A 23,692-nucleotide genomic window follows, 5' to 3' on the forward strand; every position below is an offset into this window, starting at 1 on the left:
CAAGTTAATTTGAGCATATAAATTGATGTATATTTTATGTTTGTTGAAGTATATGACTGTTTAAGTATATTTTACTCTATCTGGATTTACTGTATGAGATTCAGTTCTATTTTGCTCCTTGATACAAATAATCCAACTCTTCCCAAACCACTGGCCAACTGAATATGCCATTTCCTCATGACCTGGGAAGATACCCTGATGAAGAACTCATGTCCCAAGGCTCTCCCCAGAGCGGACTTTGAATATTCTGCATGGTGTAGCCCCTCCCACCCCCAATATTTCTGCAAGTTTTCGAATAAGAAGAAAACACACATATCAATTTTGAAAAATTAAACTATCTTTGAAAAGATTTTGTAATTCAGTTTCTAGTAATTTCCTACAATACGTGAATAAAGTTTCCTTTCCTCTCCTCTTTTTGCTTTTGTTGAAATGACCCCTGGGTCTGTCTGTCTGTCTGCCTGTCTCTCTCTGTCACACACACACACACCACACACACACACACACACACACACACACACACACACACACACACACACACGGCTGTGGTGCTTGCTGGGGCTTGAAACGCATTAGCTGTGGAGGCTGTACCTCCAGACTGCAGTGCTCACTGGGGATGCACTCACAACTATGGTACTCACACTTGGCTGTGGTATAGTTGATTCGATTCTTAGCACTGCACAGTCCCCTAAACACTGAGGTGGGAGTAGCCCCTGAGTAACAAAAAACTAAACCAAAAAGCCACGTACCTTCCTGACATCAGAACTTTTGGGTTCTGTTGTCCAAGTGATAACCCGAGACACTGCCAGGCGAGTTTCACTGGAGTTGACAAAATCTCCTGGATCCATCTGTTTCGCCAGAGTTTCTATATATTTAAGGATAGCAACTTTTACCTATGGGAAGGGAGCACGATGAATTAATATACACAGAGGAAAAGAATAATCTAAGAGTCTGATTCTTGTATGTTTCCCCCCTTTGTTTTCAGTAAAAAAAAAAAAAAAAAAACCAAAAAGAACAAAAACCAACAGGGGATCAGGTTGCATAATTCATTTCATAATGAATGCATCTTAAGAATTCTAACTTTGAAACAAAACCAGAGTTAACCTTCCACTATCCTAAGTAAAAAACAGAGTGGAGGGATTGTGGTTAACTTGGCAATAGTAGCTGCAACTAACTTGTGACAGCACATACTATTTGAGATGGTTGAAATCATGTCACTTCCTCTGAGTGTGAATAGCTGAAGGTAACTAAATCAAAGAATAAACATCAATATATCATTTTCAACTTATCACCGTCAGGAATTCCACAACCTGAGACCGAGTGAGTGCAGTGTCTAGGTAATTTATGGAGGCAAGGCAAAGGTTTCAAAAGTTTTCAAAGTTGACATATGTTCACCAAACCAACAGGTAAAATAACCGCAGTGCACACACATTTGAAGGTTTACATCTTAGTAGGATCTTTTACAAGAATATGTGCATACAGCTTTAGTAACAAAAATAGGCATTCTTCAGAGATGGAGAAAATAATCTAATCGCTAAACTGCACATAATCCTACAACATGTTTGCCAAGTGGAGAAAAAGAGATCAACAAAAATATCATTTTAAAGAATATTACTCACTCAAATAAAATCATTCTGCATTGCCCTTTCCACCTATTCTATTGCTTCCTTTATGACATTTAAACACATGATACTCTGTGGGAGATACAAAATTTTATCCAAATATGCATATTTTCTCAAAGATACATAAACTTTAAATAAGTAATTTTAATATACCATATACTCTATAGCCCCTTGTTTTTATTTTTTCAATTAAAAAATCTTGAAAGGACAGAAAGTAGCAGGGTTAAGGCCGTCTATACAGCCTACCCTGGTTTGATTCCCTGCATCACACGTTTTCCTGAGCATGCCAGGACTGACCTCTGAGAGCAGAGCCAAGAGTAAGTCCGAGTACAGGCAGGTATGGCTAGCCCCCTCAGCCCCCCACAAATTCTTTTTTTGTTTTTTGTTTTTGGATCATACCCTCAGGGCTCAGGGACTACTACAGGCTTAGTGCTTTCTGGGGTACTCTCAGTGGCGCTCAGGGGCCATTTGGTCCTGGAAATTAAATCCAGCCTCAAACATGCAAGGCAAGTGCTTTACCGCTGAGCCACATCCTTAGATCCAAGAAGCATTGAAACTTTTTGTTTTGTCTGTCATACCCGGTGGTAAGCAGGGGTTTCTCCTATCTCTGTTCTCAGGAATTACTCCTGGCGGGGCTCAGGGGACCATATGGGATGTTGGGGTTTGGACCACTGCCAGTCATGTGCAAGGCACCCTACTTTGTGTGCTATCGCTCCGGACTAGCACTTACGCTTTCTTTTCTTCCTTTCCATTTTTTAGTGCCGAGGACTAAACCCCATCACTGAATCGCATCCTGGGTAAGATGCTTGCTTTGCATGTGACCAATTCAGATTTGATCCTCCTCGACACTGAAGTCTCCTGAGCCCTGCTAGGTGTGACCCCTGAGCACAGAGCTTGCCGTGGTCCCAAAATAAAACCAAAACATTATTATTATCATTCATGTATCATTACTGTTTTGGTTTTAGGGCAACCCTCGTAGTGTCCAGGGGGCTGTGAAGGACTGGGAATTGAACTCGGACCTCCCACATGCAAAGCAGGTGCTCTAGTCCTTTGATTCATCTCCCTGTTTCAGTTCTTTATACTTTTTCCTGTCATCCATCTGAAAGACACTTATTATTGGTATAAGGGATGGCCTCAACATTATTCTTGCCACAGTAAAACATGAATTCAACATTTTCCTCTTCACCCCTGTGCAACATTTCTACACAACATGTGTGTAGGCAACACAGGAACATGATACCAGTCTTGAGTATAATGCTTAAAGTAGGAAAGCTAATTTTAACTTACTTTCCCATTCTCTTTTGACCTTTAGCAACTTTATACTTACAATGAACTCCTCTACCACCTATATGTCTTAAACTAGTGGTTTAATGTAGACTTCCATTTTCAAAGGCCCATAAAATATCTTCACATATATTTTCCACATCACTTGAATACCTATCATTGGTTCTTAAATTGTAATCCCTATTACGTTTATAATTTATTGTATATTATAGATAACAATGATAAAATTATATTTAAATTCCTAGAAATGCTTTGTACAATGGCTTGCATAAATAATGAGCTAAAAAGTGTTATAAATAGTATCAAGTAAATTATTTTCCTCCTTCAGGTTACTTTTCACAATTTAAATAGATGGGATACTTTGACAAAATGACTCAGAAAACGTTTGGTTGAATGTAAGTCAATCCTGGTGAGAAATATAATTATGAATTTAAGGCAAAATCATATTCAGAAACTTCAATTCTGGGCAGTAATGCTTATGAATATACATTTCGTGCAAAACAGAGCAGAAAAATATGAGGTTTATAAATGCACATATGCTTGTTATTTCCCTGACTTTAATCTCATTAAAAAAAAAACACTAAAAACATATCTTTAGTAAAGAATTCAGGTATACTTTTATATTATTTTTCCTTTATGTTGAACTTAATCGTTGTTTCAAATCAAGTAAGATTTAAAATTGTTTTAAAACAAATTAGATTCTACCTACTTTTCATATAAGTTAGCTGGAAGTTGTGTGCTAACAACAATTGAGAAATTCTAACTTTAAATTTCATGCACACATAAAAAAAATCACATTTAAAAACCAAAAAGTTACTATTCCAATATAGAAAAGTGAAGAATGAAATTGAAATGAAATGTAAAAATATTTATTTACTAAAGTAAATATATATTTACTTTTGGTAAAAGTGACACTTTGCCAAATATGGCTATTAATCTTCCTAAATTTTAAAAAAAAGCATTGGGAAATCACAAACATAAATTAGATAAGACATTATAGAGCAAGTTTGCATACCAGCCAAGGGTTAGATGGCCATACTTGTACTACCTTTTAAATATATGTCCCCATTAAATTTCTCCAAGGCATAGTCTGGCATTTGTGTAACATTTAAAATAAAATAAAATCTGTGCATGCTTAAAAGGCTTATAAAGGTTAGTAGTTGAATAGATGCATACAAACATAATCTGAAACACTGCAGAGTTTGTAAAGAGAGTTAAGAAAAGAAAGAATGCAGATTAAATCAAAAACAAAAAACCTTGGAGCTCCAAAAAGAGTGAAGCTGGTCCCGAAGTGCTGGCTTGGCTGTCTGAAAAGTTTATAAAAACAAGATCCACTGATTGAATAATTTCTCAGGTAACAGAAATACAAATATCAACATAACTTTAGTAGTAAAATATTTCAATTCCTTACAAGGTCTTCAAAAGATTTTACTTTTTTTTTTTTACCTTTAAGCTTGGTGTTTGGGTCTGATCAACTGTAAATCTCATTAGAATATTAAACTGAAGATCATTTGGAAAAGATTCTCTGAAAGTAGAAAGTAAAAGAAAACAAAAATTAAGTCAGCAATTATTCAGCAAAATTAAACAGAAGATTATGCTTAAAACTAAAACATGTCATTCAAGAAGCATGCTTGGCATTGTCTTTGAATCTGGTTTATGTGGTACAGTATACAATAAAGGCTATTTCCAGAAGAATCTTTTTTTCTCCTGGGGTTTTGGGGTGTGTGTGCCACAATCTGCTGAGCTCAGGGCTTATTCCTCGCTCTGTGCTCAGGGATCACTCCTGGTGGGTTCAGGGGACCATTTGTGGTGTCAGGGACTGAACTCGGGTGACCGGAGTGCAAGGTAAGCAGACTACCTGCTGTACTATATCTCTGTGACCACCCCAGAAGAATCAACATTTGAATTTAAACAGTGTGGGGAGTTAAAAAACAAACAAACAAACAAAACACTATTAAGTAAATAGTCTGTCTTGCTAGAACTAAAGATTTAACCAGAAGAACGTTTTCAGCAAAAAGTTATGAGATGTTTCCCCACACCTATGATCCGAGTTCTAGACTCACCTCAGCTTAGTAAGAGAATATTTGAAATAAGTCACTTGAACTCATCTACATAAGAAAGTAGAAATATATCATTGGTTCAAAATCTTCTAAAAAAGATTCTGAATAATTTAATGCATAATAAAACATTTTTATACTTAGGAAATGTTTTTATTTTCTTGTTAGATGGAATAAAATCTTCAATTTTACAGGTATATCTTAAGATAAAATACTGCTTTAAATTATTTAAACAATGCTAATAAAATTTCATTAAACAAATGGTGGTGATTTAAGGCCAATGTACATTAAATATCCTATGTGAATGGGTATCACGAACAATTTTCAAATGGAATTCATTTAGTCTAAATGATTTGAGAGAGTTTGGCAATCTGGGTATTTAACATAGAAACGGATTATTCTGATCATTATCACATAAACTTGAATCCGATGAAGAAAATATTACCTTGTAACATCAAGGGCTTTCTGAACTTTTGCCTGAACAGACCCAAGCAAATCAGCACCCATTTTTTTTAGTAGCTGTGTCAGCAGTACAAACAGCCAATCTTGAAGATCATCTTTGTGGACTTGGATGAAGTCCACTAGTGTTTCCAAAAACATGCTGAATACCTACAGTTGATAAACAGGGCAAGGGGGAAGAAAAAGGAGGACATATTGACCTCTATGATCAATTCAAAACCGAAAGAAAAGGGAATACAGGAATCAGAGGCACAGCGATTGGCAGCCAAGCGGAAAAACAATCTCTCTTGCTTTTCATTGGACTCTGTGATAACAAGAGTACGTTTGAACTGTTATCCAACTTCTGCTGAAGTTCGACAATTAGCTATTCCATGCAGCATCACTTGGTAAAGAAATATTTGCCATAATGGCTGGCACACCTAATGCTGTCAATGATGTCCCAGCTTTAACTAGCTAAACTGAAATCCATTTTATCTGAAATGCAGGACGACTTCCTATATACCAATGACTCTCAGCAATTTGGAAGCCATTTTGGAAGAGTGGCATGGGTAACTATGTGACAGTTACCTTAGGGTAGCTTACAGTACTTTAAGGTATAAGATCTGCCTTAGATTTCTCAAAATGTCAGATGTCACAATTTTTTGGGATACATTTACAAAAACTGCCCCGAAAAGTAATTTTATTTATTTTTGCCAAAGTAATCTTAAATGATCCAGCTGTAAAGAAAAGGAAATAAATCCAGGATACAAAACTACAATCTGTTTTGAGGGATTTCTAAAAAGTTCTAGACTGACACTAAGTCTCCATTTCTTCTGATGGATCTCATACTTGGTTCCAGTACTAATCTATTAGTTTGAAAAAAGGTGAAAAATATTTTTAAGGAAGGGATGCTAATTTTAACAAGTTGTATATCTCACTGAAATATGTATGAAAAGGGACCCATATTAAGGTTCTATCTCTTTATAAGAAATTCAGCACTAGAGTGATATTTATTTCTAGCTAGTGAAAATGAAAAAAACCTTCCAATAATGGCTGTTTCATTGTATGATGATAGTTGACAATCACAAGAGGTGATCAAAGGTTAACAATCAGGGTTGGGAGTTAACTCAAGAAGCTGGAGCAGTAGCTTTATACGAGGGAGCTCCAATTCATCCCAATGAAGCACCATGTGCAGCCCCGGAAGGCATAAATGGGGAAGAAGCTAATAATCTCAGAGTATTTGAGAAGAGTTTTGTTCTCAATATACTTCCTCTAAATTTTCTTTATACAGTAGTACATGAATCCTATTTTAGGAGAAATCCTCCTCAGAAATGAAGCATTTTCTCTAGCAGAATTATAATTCGACAGCTTCTGGTGCTGATGAAACTAAAATTTGCTTATGATCTTTTCAAGATCTGAATTTATTTCCTTCAGGAGTCATCAGAGTCCTTTAAGCCAAAATATCTTTCGATTCAATATAATGTATATCTAACTGAATCAAAATGTAGATGTCATTTTGTTCTGCCTATAAAATTATGTTTTTTCAAAATACTTATATATGATCTTTGTGGCATACCCCAAAATAGGTATGAGTATATGAAAATATATATTTGCGTATTATAAAGTGGGAAGTTAACATGTTACTATGAAACAAGTGCTAAAAATTCATTTTCAGAAGCAAAACTTGAGAATTTTTTAGTATTTTAGTATTAAAATACTAAAACATACCTTGCACTGTAAACTGTCTTGTTTGCTTTTCTTGGATAGCTTAGTAAGACGACTAGAAGTATTTATGGGGAAGCTGAGATTAAACAAAAACAACTGCACCTGGGCATGAGTTTTTAAATAATTCAACAAAATCAGTCTTTAATCTCATAATCTCACAGCCAATTTATTGGAAAAAGAATAATAATATGTCATTACAATCGAGGTAGTCTTTTATTTTTTGGGGGGACCACAACTGCTCAGAGGAACAGGAGGTGCCAGGGTGCCTTCAAGCAGCCCTTTCAACTCTGTCCGGCCAGAGCAGCTTTTCTACACTCCCTTCTATCTTAGGTGTGCCAGCCATCAAATACAGAACAGAAGAACATAATCAAATTAGATTAATTAGTAGATTAAAAGCACATCTCCAAACAGAATGATAGTCTGCATAACTGCAAATAGCGTTTCGTGGATTGCAAAGGGTCCAACACTGCAATGAACTCTTTGGGAGAGAAAATAGAGAAAAAGGGTTAATTGCACAGTCATGCAGCAAAGTTAGGTTTCCAACAAATATTGAACCAACTTACTCTCTATTGAGAGTTCCAACACAGGGGACAGCATGCAAAAAGAAAAAAAAAAAAAGAAAAAAGAAAAACACACAAATTAGTCGCCATCAATGCAAAGTTCCTGTAGGGAAGAAAAACACTTAGAAAATAAATGTGACATGTTTTTTGAAGTTTTATGATAAACTCAAAATAGTTTTAAAATAAGAGTTCAATGAGTAGTATGGAAGAACAGGATTTTCCTATGCTTTCCTCTTACCTCCTTATCAAGGAAACAAAAAAAGCAAAGTAAACACTTTCTTTTCCAGAATCTATTATGTTTGAGGCTTAATTTCTGGAAAGAATGGAAGACCCATGACCACTTTCTGAACTGAGCCAACATTCGCTCCAAAGCACAGTATCTAAAGCGTTTCTTACTCACTGAATGACTGAAACCCACTCATAAACAGCTTTGTAATGTTCTATCTCATGGTGATTCAATAAAATAAATTTTCTTTTTTCTTTCAGAAGGGAGTGGAGCAGCTAGGAGTGGCCCCTGGGACACTGATGGAGGGAAGCAGACAGTGGGGTGGTTGTGGTAATACAGGCATGAAAAGTAGCATTAACAGTATTGTGAATCATGGCACTTCAATAAAAATGAAAAAAGAAAAAGAAAAGAAAAGGAAAGAAAAGAAAAGAGAGAAGAAGAGAAAAAGGCTGACTGGTTCATTTCTATATAAGAGGACATGGGACAACCCATCCATCCACGTTCAGGGAGTATCTCCCAAACACCCTAACAGCTGGGAGCAGGGCTTTGCATAGTTCCTGCCCCATAATTTTCAGGATCCAATTCAGAGTGGATAGCAAGGTAGGCATGAGGAAAAAGAGCAATCCAAGCAAGGATGCAAGGATGCAGGAATGCTGGACTGGGAAATAAAAAGTAGTGTCCGAGATCATGTCTTACGGCTCTAAGGACACACGAACAGCACAGTTTGGGAATAAACAGCTCAAGCTGGGCAGGGAGTGGAGCTCAGTGATCAGAGTGCTCGCTTGTCTAGGTGAGGTCTTGGGTTTGACTCCTGACACCACTAAAGTAATCCAGTCTGGGTCTTTTATCTTCAGGTAGGAAAGAATTAAGGAACTTACTGAAAACATTTAACAACTCAAGCTTAGTCTTTGATGCTTGGATAAAATTAAGATAAGTTTCTGATGATTTTTGACAATTATTGATTTAAAGTATAAGCAACTTATCTTTTAGAGGAATTTTAGCTTATGCACAAAATGGGATTTTTATATCTTTAAGAACTGTTGCAAGCAATGAAATACCGAAATAATGAGGAAATAATAAATGTAAAAATAAACTGCAGATAATAAACAGTCAAGTGATATTTGATGAATATTTTTCTCATAAATTTCCTTCTACATTTCCCTTTACTTAGGTTAGAAATTCTCATGAAGACACTTGGTGTCCTAAAAGAAGAAATTTTATCAAGTGTCACCACTGTTAAACACACTGCGAAAATTACAATAAATGAATACACTTAACAACAATATTATCTTAAATTTAAAACAAACTGTGTAGCTCACATGCAGATTAAGCTGAGTACATATATATATTTTAATAAACATTAAAAATTAAATGTTCTGAAAATTTAAATAACTAACATATAAAATACCTGTCATATTAATACATAATGACTAAAGCCATACTTTGTGCTATTTCATGACAAGCCCTTTAAAAATAGCAGCTTTTTAAAAAGAAATATATATATGTATGTGTACATACATATATATATACACACACATTAATGTAATCACAGAAGAAAACTAAATAAAAAGAATATTTTTTTACTTACCCCAATTATTTCCTTTAGAAAGAATAAAGTACTCTGAGTAATAAAAATTTGGTCACCCTGTCATGTAAGAGTTACGCTGTTTACTATATCATTCAGGGCTTCATAGTCTTAGCTATTCTAATGGAGAAGTTTAAATGGCTACAAAGACCAATTACTGAATTATGTATGACATAAAACATTTAATTTTAATTTTGTTTGAAAAGATCATTACTATTTAGGGCAATAGTGACACACAATTGCCTCACTTACCCCCCCCCCCTTACTTTACTTTTTTTTTTTTGGTGATAGCTATGAGCAAATAATCTTAAAAATACTAAAACATACCTTGCCATGAGGATCAGCAAACATTCTTGTGAAAATTTCACATAATCTTTTCAGTTCCACTCGACTGTCAAAATAATAATATGGTTAATGACTATCTTGGTATTGGAAGTCATTTAAAAATAACCTTACACACTAGGTTTCTTTAAAAAGGAGATAAAGGCAAAAAGCAAAGTCTCACATTTGAGAAATTTGTGAGTCTAATAACCAAACCAAAATGATTTTTTTAAGATACAACAATAATTCTGTTGGCAGTCACACAAAAGAAAAGAAATATACATCACCGTGTGGAGCAAAAGCTTTCTAAACTAGGCTACGCCCTTGACATTTTCAATGATACACTGACCCTGATACTAACCTAATCTCAGTAAGATTGGGAAAAACATGATGATGATTTTTTTTCAGGGACTCATGAAATGTGCAATGAACGTTATTAAAATTTATTAGGCAGTATATAAGAATTCTTTTGATTTATGCAGTTCAAATGCTTCTCAAAATAAAAAGACAGCTAGTAAATTAAACTCTGAACTTTAACTTAAACTTAACCTTATGCCAGAAAGCAGCCCTTTATTTTTTAAAACATTCAATCATATGGAAAAACTAGACCCTTATATTTTTGTGCGGGGGGGGCATGAATGTGGGGGCACGCACTTTCAAATGTTCTCAGGGGGCAGAACACTACTTTTGAGATGCTCTGGGAGCCTCCAGGATTGCATCCAAGATGCTTAGGGTGCAAGGGATCAAAGCAGGGGTGGCCACATGACAACTACTGTGTTAACTCTCCTGCCCCAAACTAGAACTGTAGCACTGTACCACTGTCGTCCCGTTGTTCATCGATTTGCTCGAGCGGGCACCAGTAACATCTCCATTGTGAGACTTGTTGTTACTGTTTTTAGCATACTGAATACGCCACGGGTAGCTTGCCAGGCTCTGCTGTGTGGGTGGGATGCTCTTAGTAGCTTTCCGGGCTCTCCGAGAGGGAAGGAGGAATTGAACCCAGGTCGGCCGTGTGCAAGGCGCATGCCCTACCAGCTGTGTTATGGCTCCAGCCCCTAAACTAGATTTTGAAAAAATAATTTATTCTGAGAGAGCCTCCGCAAACAGTGCACAGGCTATGAGTTCCTCCCTGTGGCTCTTGGCCAACCAGACTGGTGGTTCAATGTGAGATCCGATGTTTGGTACTGTTTGGACCCGGCAGTGCTGAGTATTACGAGGGCCACCTTTGCAATCCAGAGATTCTCGGGGGACCCTGTGGTGATGGGAATCAACCAGGGTTAACTGCATGCAAAGCCTGTACTTTAAGCCCTGTACTCTTTCTCCAGCCCTGAAACTTGAACCTTAAAGGGGCAGACCACAGATATTTAAAACATTACATAGATAAAAGCAATAAAGAACAGAGGAGGAAAAGAAAACCAAACCAAACCAAAGGCAACAGCCCTACCCACTGTACGATCTCTCCGGCCCAAGGGAAGAACTTTTTTTTTTTTTTCCTTTTTGGGTCACACCCAGCGATGCTCAGGGGTTACTTCTGGCTTTGCACTCAGGAATTACTCCTGGCAGTGCTTGGGGGACCATATGGGATGCCGGGGATCGAACCCGGGTCGGTCGCGTGCAAGGCAAACGCCCTCCCCGCTGTGCTATCGCTCCAGCCCAAGGGAAGAACTTTTAATACCACCACCTGAGCTGAGAACAAGTCTGTCCCAATCAATACTGGGATCTAAATGGGTTATGGAAACAAAGCCAAGTCAGCAAGTGCTAACCTGATAAGTTATTTCAGGACAACACAACTCACCTCAGTGTTCTTTGATTTTTCAGTAAGTTCTGCAAACCCAGGAGGCCTTCTTTCCTTTCTGACCAATTGGAACTAGCGCAGCGATTGAGAACTTCTGCCACGTCTTCCGTCTGCCTCATGTAGGTGGGGATACTGCCGTTTCTAGAACTGTAGGAGCGTTCGGAACACGCACTGGAGGCGTCGCTGTTGGCATCGTCATCAGAGTGCATCCCATACGATTCGTATCTCCTTCGAGCCGGCTTTTTCTATTGTACATGAAGACTCTCATTAGTAAGAGCTGCAAGAATAAATCTCAGTTTTCTACTGCTCACAGAAAGAAAAACTAAAAACCACTGTAGACCAATGCAGAGCATAGCATGCTGCTGATCACCATAGTAAATGTCGACACTCAGGCTTTCTAAGGTAGGAAATGAAAAATTCTTTAACTATGGGAAGTGGTAGAAACAGTAAGTCTGACTAAAAAGGAAGTGTTGCTATGTGAAGGGTGAAGTTCCAAAAATGTGGTCCCCTGGGCTCCCCTTTCATTCTTCCTTTTCATGGAAAACAAAGAACTACTACAGTATAAATGAACAGAAAGCCACTAGCAAGTTGAGTTGGTAAGATGCAAATCAAACCTTTTTGTTTTTATTTGATTTTGCTTTTACAGAATTCCTGGGCCACACCCAATGGTGCTCTTACTGGTGCAATAGTACATTTTTAAAGGATGGAAGCAATCAGAAAATAGGCAATTGAATGAGAAAAAGCATGCTTTCCCTCCTGTGAAGATCTACTCTCACCTGTCTACCTTGCTTCCACTGTCATGTTTTTTGTTTTCCTTCTAAACCCTTAGTTACAGATCTTGTATCTACCCTCAAGTCTAGAAAAGGAAAATGCATGTAAAGAGTGATGTGAAACCCGCTCTGTTTACAAAATAAAAAGGACTTGTGGGGTTGTGGGAGAGCCTTCCAAGTCCTGCTGAGGATGGGGAGTGAATCTTGGTGGACAGGCAGTACAACACGAGGGCCCGAAGGTGCGAGCTGCTTAGGCCCTGTGGTGCTGGGGACTGCCTGGCTGATGATGGTGGTGTCTGCGACCGAACCAGGGGTGGCTGCATACAAGGGATGTGCTTACATTATATTTCTTATGCTACCTTTCTGGACTGAGTAGTATTATTTTCAGGAGTTAATTTCTCCAACAGTCCTTCATGTCTTTCCCAACACTGCTATTTCAATGAAGTGGCATGTATTTTCAGATTTCTTCACAGCTAAAGCCTCTAACTTATTAATATATAAAACTGCTAACCATACCTTGACTTCTAAAACTGAAATCCAAGTACATTGCTTATCTCAGATTTCCATGGGAGAATCTGAAATAAATCTTTATGTAATCTGACATATGGATTTGGGCTAAAGAGTGAGGAAAACATGTTTATGCGATATGCTATATACAATAATTTAGAACAGTTTCAGGTTGTTATAAACTCTCCAACCTTTAAAATAAATGTAACATGAACTTGATAAATGTTCCCATACTAAACGTTTCATACTGATTTAGAGACAACAACTTGATTTGGAATAGAAATAACATAGTATTTCCTGTGTAGGGCTCCAGGTTAAGTTTCACTGTAGATGTCAGTTTGAGTGACAATATCTCTCATACACATGGAGTAATGAGACTTAAAGGACAAGGAACCCTTTAAAAAACACTCTAAAAAATAAAAAGATACTCTCTTAAAACTGTTATTATATACATGCATAAAAAAATGGATGTACATCAAAGGATTTTACTACCTCTAACATTTTACTTTATATATAGGAACATTATGTGATGAACCAAAAGGAAAAAAATTATAGTATCATAAGATGTCAGAAAACAGTGATATCTATACCTTAGTCCGTATGTCTCCTAAGAGCTGAGAGCAGTAAATTTTTAAAGAGAAAAATTGAAAACAATGAAGAACATTTTGCTAAACAAGAGAGCAATGCAGGTATATACAGTGCCTATAGCCAGAACATTAGCTATTTTGATACAGAAACACAAGAACTGCTCATTAGCAGGCTATGTCTTTAATCCTATCAATGTACTTTATTACAGAGAAATATCTAAACTACAAAAGTTTTCCCATCACTAGTTTTCCCTAAGTAAATCAAGTCATCTTCGTATTTGAATTTTTTTTTTATTGCTTCCAAAGTTAATTTTATTCTTGTGATTTTCCTCAGGTCCAAATCAGGCATAATAATTAGTAAGTTTTTCCCCCAAAATTGGTGTCTATAAGCCAATAACTAGACCAGTAGTTATATTCAAAATGCAATGATGCAAGTAGAATCAAATTACTAGGGATTTAGATTTTAAGCTGAGGAGATTAAATATTGCTCATATAATCTAAACCCATTTTAGTTTTTTTTTAAATTTTATTTTGTAAAGTAATTTACAATATTTGATTACGTCTAATATTCAGACACAATCCCACCACTATTACACCTTTCCACCACCATATTTCGGATGTTTCCATCCTGAACCCCAATTCCTTCCCCAAGGCATAACCGAAATAATATATTTTGTATTGTTTGTTGTGAAAAACTGCTGAAAATGCTACAAAAAAGTTCCCTTAGAGGAAGAGTGTGAAGATTGCTGTATTTCACCTAGGGCCATTAAGCCCTTCTATAAGAGATCATTAACATGTTGTTAAAGGTTAAGCCTTATGTTAAAAAAAAAAAAATTTCCCTCTAATATTGGTTGCCTCCAACTTTGAACCCCATCAAATATGGTGTGGTACTCTTGGAGTATGGGTAGGATAAACACATCATAGTATTAGACATGATTTGAGAAACACGTCATGAGGAATAGCACTGTAGCACTGTCATCCTGTTCATCGATTTGCTCGAGTGGGCACCAGTAATGTCTCATTGTGAGACTTGTTGTTACTGCTTTTGGCATATCGAATACGCCACGGCTAGCTTGCCAGGCTCTGCCGTGCGGATCATGAGGAATAGCTGATTTAAAACGTGACTGATATAATATTATCAGAACACGATGTGATCAATATATCCCATGCCTAAGAGTAGAGAGCTTCCACATAATTACATTAACTTATAAAAAAACAACCAAATGGCTGAGGTAAAGGGGAAAAACTCAGCACACACAGACTGTTAAAGCAGAACTACACCTGTAACGATGTATTTTTAATTTTTAGCAGAGATTTTATTTTTTTCAGAATTCTTCCACCTCTTCCCTCTTCCTGTCCATCACCTTAGTTTGCTGTCACTGTTCACTAGTTTGCTTTGTCCACCAATTTTACCGCCATTTTTGGTTTGTTTGCTTTTGCTTTGGGGCCACACCCAGCTGTACTTGGACTATTCCCAAGTGCGAGGGATTGAACCTGGGCCTTCCATACACAAACTATGAGCTCTGGTCTGCTCAACTATCTCTTTACACCAATCACTGCAAAAACTTGTTTTTCCAGTCTATGTGGCAAAAATTGTATTATACTAATACAGGTTAATATGTGATAATGCCTAAAATCATATAGTTTTTTAGGCATTATCGCTTTCAATATTATGTTAAAACAAAAAAGAGACCTTTAATAAGTTTTGGGTAAGAAACTAGGTTTCTTACCTAGTTTAATATATGGTTTCTCAAAAACATGCTAAGTATTGTAATTTCAGTGTTATGTTGAACTGACTTGGGAAACTGTCAAAAGTCAATTATAAAATAGTCTCAAAAAATAGTTTACAATTTTACAGTTTTTTTTTTTTACTCTTTTTTACTTTTTTGGGGTCATATCCAGTGATGCTCAGGGGCTCATGGATCACTCTTGGTGTTGCTCAGGGGACCATACGGGATGCTGGGGATTGAATCCCGGTTGGCCTCGCGCAAAGCAAACACCCTACCTACTGTGCTATCGCTCTGGCCCCCGGTAGTTCATAATTTTAAGCAGGACAAGTAATATTGATATATGTACAACACTCTTCTATCATGCATTTTGAGATTTTCTTATCAATATATCTTAATATACATTGCATATTAAATATTAATGTGTTTATATGTTAACCATATATTAATATCTTATATATAAAGATATTCTCTGTATAGAGAGTCTGACAAGCTACCCATGGCATATTCAATATGCCAAAAACTGTAACAATAATGGGCCTCATTCCTCTGACCCTGAACGTGACAGGGACGATGGACGTTACCAGCGCCTGCTCGAGCAAGTCAATGAGCAATGGGACAACAATGAGACAGTGATATAAAGGTATTGTAAAGAAGAGAAAGAGAAACTTCCCAGTCAGAAGGAAATTAGAATAGGACTAAGTTCAGACTATGTTTTTAAACTGGCAATTTAATGTGTCAGGCATGAAGAGCCAGAAAGACATGTCGTTTAGTTTTCTGTTTTCACCGGGGTAACCCCTGAAAGAATGATGCTCGGCTTGGGCAGTGTCTGGAAAGCCATGCATTTCTGGGTACCCAACCAAGGGACCCTGCCCATGGTGCCATGTGTTTCAGCCGAGAAAGCAGAAATAACTGAAGACTAAACAAAATTCCATGGAAATGAACATACCTAAACACTAAAGGTTAAGCTAACTTTGAAATTATATGCTTGTCGTGTACATATTTATATATTATCTATCTGTCCTGATACTATAGTGTACAAAGACATCATCATATTAATAAAGTCATAAACACTGATATTCCTGACATCACATCATCAACTACTATGTGCCCTGGCTTAGAATTCTGACAATTATATTGCTCTTCTTTTTAACATTGTGCATATCTTCCTAGATTCAATTCAAAGAAATGCTCCCATTTCCTATCCCACACTGGTGGACATTATTAGCTTCATGGTGGAACATCTATCATAAGCAAATGGAGAAAAGTACCAAGGCATCTGCTACCGCCTCCTCCACGTCAGAACCTGTGTTCAGGACTCTCATGGCACTGACAGAAGATGACAGTCGACTTGATTGGCTGATCCCATACCCTGGACCTAATTCATCAAAAGAAGGAAAAAATCTCTATGAGTCATACAAATGAGAGTTTGTTGGAAACTTTTAGTATTCTTAAAGGGGGTTTAAAAAAAAACCAATGGGGCAAAGCATTTTAAGAGCAATCTTGTATTTTCTGGGTACATTTAATTTTTCGTCAAATGAAAGAGTAAATGCAATTAACATTACAGTCACGAATGGAAAATAAATGGAAACAATAGGAGCAACAATACATTTATGACCATTGAGATAGGAAAAAAATAACAAGACTAGCTAAGGGCTTGAAAGTCTATAGCCCACAGTTAATCCACAAATATCAGACAAGCATATCTCATCTATATGGGCGAGTCCCAGAGTAACCCAGAACAGTAACCCTCAAACCAATACGGATTACGGAGTTCGGTGATGCTACAGCAAAATTTATAAAGGAAAAACCCTCCAATTTAAGTTATCTCTCCTCCTTCAGAATAGGCTGATATCACTCTAAATCTAAGATATCATTTGCCGTTTGTCAAGTATCTGCATTCTAAGGTAAGTAAAGACAAACAAGAATGAATTCTCCTCCTCAAGTACTTTCTCTATCATTATTTACAATTAAAACACTTCATCCACCATTTTGGTTTTTTTTTTCTCTCAAACATATGTACAAAGATGAAATACATAACAGAACATAAAACAATTCTATATTAAGAAGTGACATAACTTAGGTTATACAAGAAAAAAAAAGTCCATCTGTCAGTGGGAGAAATGATCAAATAATGTGACTGGAGGGAAAGAAGTTACTTGTGGCAAGAATAAAAATCATAAATGGTTTATTTTGCAACAACTTAAATTTAAATAAAAACAAAAAAAATTTTAGAATGTTATTCAATGGAAACTAAAAGAAAAAAACCTCTGAGATGAATGCAGAGATGATAGTGAAAATGTACTCATCCTTCACCTGAGGCCCCATACACATCAGGGGCGTAGAGGGCACCAGTAGATCTGGAATGGTGTCTGGAGGCTGGAATAACAGGACCATACAAACCTCATCTATTACTACAGTAACAAGGAATAGTGGCAGCACTACAGTCAGGCATGGAGAGTTATCAACATGGGTACTACTATTAACAGTTAAGGGTCACGATAGTGCCAAGTCGGGCATTTGAACATTTGCATTACAACATCATCCTCGACACACGACAGATCTTACACCTAAGAGGACAGACATAGGCCCACAGGAGACAGAAAAATGCAGCTATTCAAATGGAAGGAAATGTCAAAGGCACAAGCATGAAACAAAAAAACAAACACTGTAGATTAAAAAAAAAACCACTATGGTAACTAGTCACCAATAATAATCTCTTCTAATCCCAAATCCAATGAGGCAGTTACTACTATTCTTATTTATAGATAAGTAAATGAAAGTAAGGAAAGAGGATAATTAACTATACTGACACCACATTATTAGTAAGTGCTACCTTAGTGTCTGTATACTTTCAAGGTCTAAGCTCTTAAACAGTACACATACCACTCTACATTGTTTAAAACATTGTACTTCTTTACTGTTAAATTATTTTTATATTTAAAAACATTTTTATTATATATATTATATATAACATATTTTATATATAGAAAAACATTTTTCATAATGGCTTATAAAAATCATATAGTCAGCAATAATTGCTCTGGATATCAAAGTACATTTAAACATAAAGTATAACACTAATTTTGGGGGGGATGCTCAGGGGTTACTCCTAGCTCTGCACTCAGAATTACTCCTGGCAGTGCTTGGGATATGGGATGCCAGGGATTGAACTCAGGTCGGCTGTGTGCAATGCAAATGCCCTACGTGCTGTACTATCGCTCCAGCCCCAACACTAATTTTAAGAAGCTAGAAATACTTGACATTTCCCTGTATGACATGGCTCTCTAAGTTTAAACTGAACATGTTTAGAATTTTAGATTTCAAAATCCTGTTTTCATAACAGCATATGATCACTTTCCTTATACATAGAAATAAGCTATGAGTATTCATTTTAATATTTAATGAATTATACTGCTCTTAATTTATAACTCTTTCTCAGATATTGTCAGAACAGTTAAAATACTTTAATTATATAAATCACTCTTTGCCACAAGACCCTAAAAAAAAAAAATCAAGAAAATTACTTTTTTAAATGACTTAGAGATAGGATTAAAATAATCTTTTTTATAAATCTTGGCACCACATATATATGGAACCAAGGGTAGAAATTTCAGTGACATTCAGTTCAAATATAACAAATGTTCAAATATAACATTTTTGATGTGTTATAGTTCTAATTCCAGCCTTATGCCACAAGGGATGGAGGGCAAGCTATGGGATTCATCTACTGGATGGCAATATACAAGTCAGAAATGACAAAAAGATTCCACAAAAGAAAAAAAGTAAGAACAGCAGAATGCATTCAAATGAGCCAACAACAGGAATGGGAAGGACATTCTGATCTCTGGTCTCCTCTCCATCCCTGTGTGAGAAAAAAAAATGGCTCATCTGCTACTATTTATATGAAAATAACAGGATCAGAAAACAAATTTTTAAATGGGTCTAATCAGAGGCTGGGGCTGTAGCTCAAAGGGTTTAATTATCTTCAGTTCAAATAGGATGTTTTTACTAGAATCAGATAGAGGCTTGGAAGTAAATCTAGAAAATAAACGGCTAGACAGAATTTCTTAAAATACGAATACATAGGCAATGTTTAATTCAAATAAATTTCCTTGAATTCTATTATAAGGGCTTTAAGTTAAAACCAGAAACATTTATTTTCTTCTTTTATTTGAGGCCACATCTGGTGGTGCTTAGGGGACCACGTGATGAGGAAGACTGAATTGGACACTCTCACATATAAAGCACATGCTCTACACCTCTGAGACATCTCTCCAGCTCTTTATTTCTTCTTCGTTTTTTTGGGGCAGGAGAGGTTATTCAGTTGATACAGGTGGTACTCAGAGTTTACTTCTGGCTCTGTGCTCAGGGGACCATATGTGGTGTCAGGAATTAAACTGAAGTTGGCCATGTACAAAGTAAGAGACTTAACCACTGTACTATCTTTCTGGTTCTCTCTCTCTCCCTCCCCATCCTTCCTCAACTTTGTTTTTCTGGTCACACCCAACTGTATTCAAGGATAACTCTTAGCCATGCCCATGGATCAATATGTAGTGCGAGGGATTGAACCTGGGTCACCTGCACGAAAAGCAAGTGTCATACCCACTATATTATGTCTCTGGCCCTCTTGGTTTTCTTCTTGATACCCTACGTTTTCTATCAATTTTGCAGTATTAGCATTACACAAAAGCAGGTATTAGACCATTAAAGAACAAAACTTTGATCTTTGCCTCTAAAGCAAAACAAATCTAACTCTAAGGTAAGTAATTAGGGTTTTGCGGGGGGGGGGGAGGGGAGGAGCAGGGGCTGCACGGAGTTGTAGCAGCAGCACATGTGGGCAGTGATGAGGACCTCAGGAAGAGCTCACTGTTAGAAGGTACTCTTGTGGTTGGAGCAATAGCACAGCGGGTAGGGCGTTTGCCTTGCACTCAGCAGACCCAGGTTCGATTCCTCTGTCCCTCTCAGAGAGCCCGGCAAGCTACCGAGAGTATCTCGCCCACACAGCAGAGCCTGGCAAGCTACCCGTGGCGTATTTGATATGCCAAAAACAGTAACAAGTCTCACAATGGAGACGTTACTGGTGCCCGCTCAAGCAAATCGATGAGCAATGGGATGACAGTGATTAATGTATACAGACATAAAATGAACTAAAAATATCTCCAGCAAAGTGTTAAAAAAAAAAAAACCCAAAAAACAAAAACCTCTAACAGCTGGAACTGGAACACAAATCTGAGTTAAGCACTTCCCTGCCTGTGTTCTCCATTCAACGGGGTTTTCTAGCACAGTATAGATCAGTAGAATGGTAAATTTGAGACAACTGGCCCAGAATAGAAATTTTTATTTATAACCCTATACTAACATGTCTATCTGAGGAATCTGTAGCTTTAAATGGCAACGAACAGCATTATGTTCTACATGAGCAAGTGTCACAAAGTCTCAAGAGCAGAGTGGTCAACACTGCAATCAGGACTACAAAGTACAGGCTGAAATGCTGATGGACTGAGCATAAATTTGGAAAATTTTACTATTTTATATTTGGGGCTTTTTTTGGTCACATCTGGCAATGCTTAAAGGTTACTCCTGGCTGTGCTTGGGGGACCATATGGGATGCCGAGGACTGAACCCGGGTCAGTTGTATGCAAGGCAAATGCCCTCCCTGCTGTGCTATCACTCCATCTCCCAATTTGGGAGATTTTAATATAAAACATCTGGTTGCTAATAATTTTAAAATATTGAAGGTTTTAAATAGCATTATTTTTGTAACTGAAGTAAATATATAGTCAAGATACAATTATAAAAAGCAGGGACATATTTAGAGCAGTTATATGACATAAGCAAATGAGAAACAATTAACTACAAAATGACAAACTATTAATTGTTCCCATTTTAATAAATAGTCCACATAGTAAATTTGAGAAACTGTAGTCATCCAAGTTGAAATGTCAGTATTTCTTCTGAAAAAGATAAAATAATTTAATCTAAGAGTTTATATTTCATGAAAAGCTTCTGAGGGTAAATATTCTAAATCATTCTTTAAGGTTTTAATTTCATATGTTTATGTACTGAGAAAAATCTTGATCCAGTATTGTTTAAATTTGTGTGGAATTTATTTATACAAAGTTTAAGTTGCTCATTCGAAGTGAGAAAATATCAAGGGACCTCTCCTAACATAAAATTTCCTTCTCTTCCCTCGAGAAGACAGAAGGCGAGGCAAAGACTGAAGAGAGCGAGGTCCAGGGCGAGTGAGGTTCCAGTGCTGCTGACAGGAGGGGAGAGCAAAGCACTGCCCACGCGCCCAGGCACTTACCCAGGGGCTGGAAAGATCGAACGGGGCTTGTGTCCCTGCTGCTCTCCCGACTGGCTTCCCGGCTGCACCCTTGACTCACACTTGGCCGAGGGATACGACTGCTTCGGGCTGGTACAAGCAAGGCCGGTGGAGAAAAGGAGGAAAACAGAAGACATGATTCACATCTCTGTACTTATTTATTATTTTTTTTTTTGGGGGGGGAGGCCACATCCAGGAGGCAGTCCTCAGGGGCCACACCTGGCCGGCGAGTAATTCACACTTTGTACTCTTTCTCTGACCCCAGGATTTGCATCTTTTTATAACTTTATTTTCCCTTCTTAAAAGCTGATCCGAGATGGGGGTGGAGCCGGCCCTTCCTTCCCCGACCCCAACGAGGCCCCGAGTTGCCGCTCAGAACAGTCCCTCTGGCTACTGATCAAGCTGCTTAATGGCCATGACCCCAGAGACACACAAACCAATCCCGGAACCCAGAGGTTTTTGGCAAAAATGCATCCGGACTTCGCATAAGGTTACCAGCTCCGGGCCACCCCAGGTGGGAAAAGGTGCCGTCCCACGGTCTATTACTCCTGGTGGCTCAGTGCTCCAGCCCCTCTTTTTTCTAATCTAGATTCCAACTCTCCAATTTCAAAGCTATCCAATCTGAAAAATGTCCCAACTCTCCCATAAGATTCTTTTTTGTTTTGTTTTTGTTCCGGACCATACCTGGCTATGCGCGGGGCTTTCTCCTGGCTCTGAGCTCAGGGATCACCTCTGGTAGGGCTTGGGGAACCATATGTGGAACCATGTGTGGTACCTGTGCAAAGCAAGCACCCAGCCTGCTGCACTATTGCTCCGGCCCCCACATGAAAATCTCACCTACTGAGAGCCTCGAAGGACTAGCCTCTCTGCTACAGCCCTGGCTCCGGGGAATCTTGCTCCTCTTCTGCGCGGAGGCGGAGTTCACCAGCACTCGCTGGACACCAGAGCTCACAGTGGAGAGGGTGGTCGTGGTCAGGACTCTCCCCGGAGACCCGGATCTGCTGCCAGCTGAACATCAAACACACACGCAAGTGTTAACATGTGAACTCCAAGAGAACTTGCTGCAGGGCTAAAATTTCAAAAAATGCTTCCGAGAAAATGATGACTGTAAGGCACATTCTAAGTTTAAAGCAAACGGGCAAGGGGAGATATATGTTTAATTATACACTGAGAATAATAATGATTTTATTATATATACCAGGACTGAAAAGCAAATCATGTAAAAGATGTTTTAAATTTTGGGGGTGGAAAAAGAACCTATGTTTAATAAAGGCAACATTTCAAATTTTCAGACACAAAAAGTATAAATGATTTCCAAAGATATAACTTCTCTGGCAACGCATCTTATGGCTAAAATGCTCTATGTGAAAATGCTATATATTGAAAAAGAAAAAAAAACCAACAACAAACAACCCTGTTATTCTAACACATTTTGTTATGAAAAAAGAAAACTTGCTTTATGTTAAAACATCTTGCCTACAGAGGTAATCTCTGTGTGGGTCTAATAAAGTTGCTTATCAGTGCATATCTCAAAATTCTAACAAAAATTTAAATTTAAATGTGATAAAATTGGGCCAGGTGAAAATGGAACTTGCTTTTCGCTATTAGCCTTCAAATGGTAAAGGAAGGCTGGAGCAATAGTACAGTAGGTACAGCATTTGCCTTCTACACGGCTGATCCTGGTTCAATTCCCAGCGTTCCACATAGTAACTCCTGGACTCTACCAGGACTGATACTTAAGCGCAGAGTCAGAATTAAGTACTGAGAACTGCTGGGTATGGCCTCAAAACAACAACAACAACAACAAAAAACATTCAAACAGTAAAGGAAATCTTGGATGGCCTCAGACTAGGAAACAGATGCCTAAGTACTGAGGCTACTGGGTAAATGTCAAATAAATTAGAGACCCTTTCCAAAATAATTTTCAGGGTTGGAAAGTGGATAGTGTGTGGTCAAGGTGATGCAGAGTAGGAACTAGAAGAGATTGCAGAGATAGGGTTTGAATAAATTAAGAGCCAGTATTTTAATCTAGGATTACACAGGTTAACTTTTAAGGAGAAGAGCTTTTTCACTCAAAACATTTTGTCTGCACTGAATTGGAAGATGATTTAGATAGACTCCCACTCTAGATTCTGACCAGCACATTATTGTAAAGTTAAAGAT

General features: G+C 37.5%; 1 protein-coding gene across 25 annotated transcripts in view; it reads right to left on the bottom strand.

Moving 5' to 3' along the window:
• CLASP2 (cytoplasmic linker associated protein 2) overlaps positions 1 to 23,692 on the bottom strand; it is a 158,945-nt gene that overhangs the window by 24,324 nt on the left and 110,929 nt on the right. For 10 of the 25 annotated variants that reach the window (XM_055134088.1, XM_055134082.1, XM_055134075.1 and 7 more), the window contains 10 exons: positions 22,367 to 22,537; positions 21,512 to 21,619; positions 17,518 to 17,580; positions 16,473 to 16,579; positions 13,478 to 13,501; positions 11,611 to 11,855; positions 9,822 to 9,885; positions 5,406 to 5,569; positions 4,350 to 4,428; positions 747 to 890 (listed from right to left, as the gene is read on the bottom strand). In XM_055134088.1, coding sequence (XP_054990063.1) covers positions 747 to 890; positions 4,350 to 4,428; positions 5,406 to 5,569; positions 9,822 to 9,885; positions 11,611 to 11,855; positions 13,478 to 13,501; positions 16,473 to 16,579; positions 17,518 to 17,580; positions 21,512 to 21,619; positions 22,367 to 22,537 — 1,169 coding nt within the window. The remainder of the gene's footprint in view (positions 1 to 746; positions 891 to 4,349; positions 4,429 to 5,405; positions 5,570 to 9,821; positions 9,886 to 11,610; positions 11,856 to 13,477; positions 13,502 to 16,472; positions 16,580 to 17,517; positions 17,581 to 21,511; positions 21,620 to 22,366; positions 22,538 to 23,692) is intronic. The other 15 variants (XM_055134089.1, XM_055134087.1, XM_055134086.1 and 12 more) reach the window with 3 other exon arrangements.

This window comes from Sorex araneus, chromosome 4, assembly GCF_027595985.1.
Source record: "Sorex araneus isolate mSorAra2 chromosome 4, mSorAra2.pri, whole genome shotgun sequence".
Lineage (NCBI taxonomy): Eukaryota > Metazoa > Chordata > Mammalia > Eulipotyphla > Soricidae > Sorex > Sorex araneus.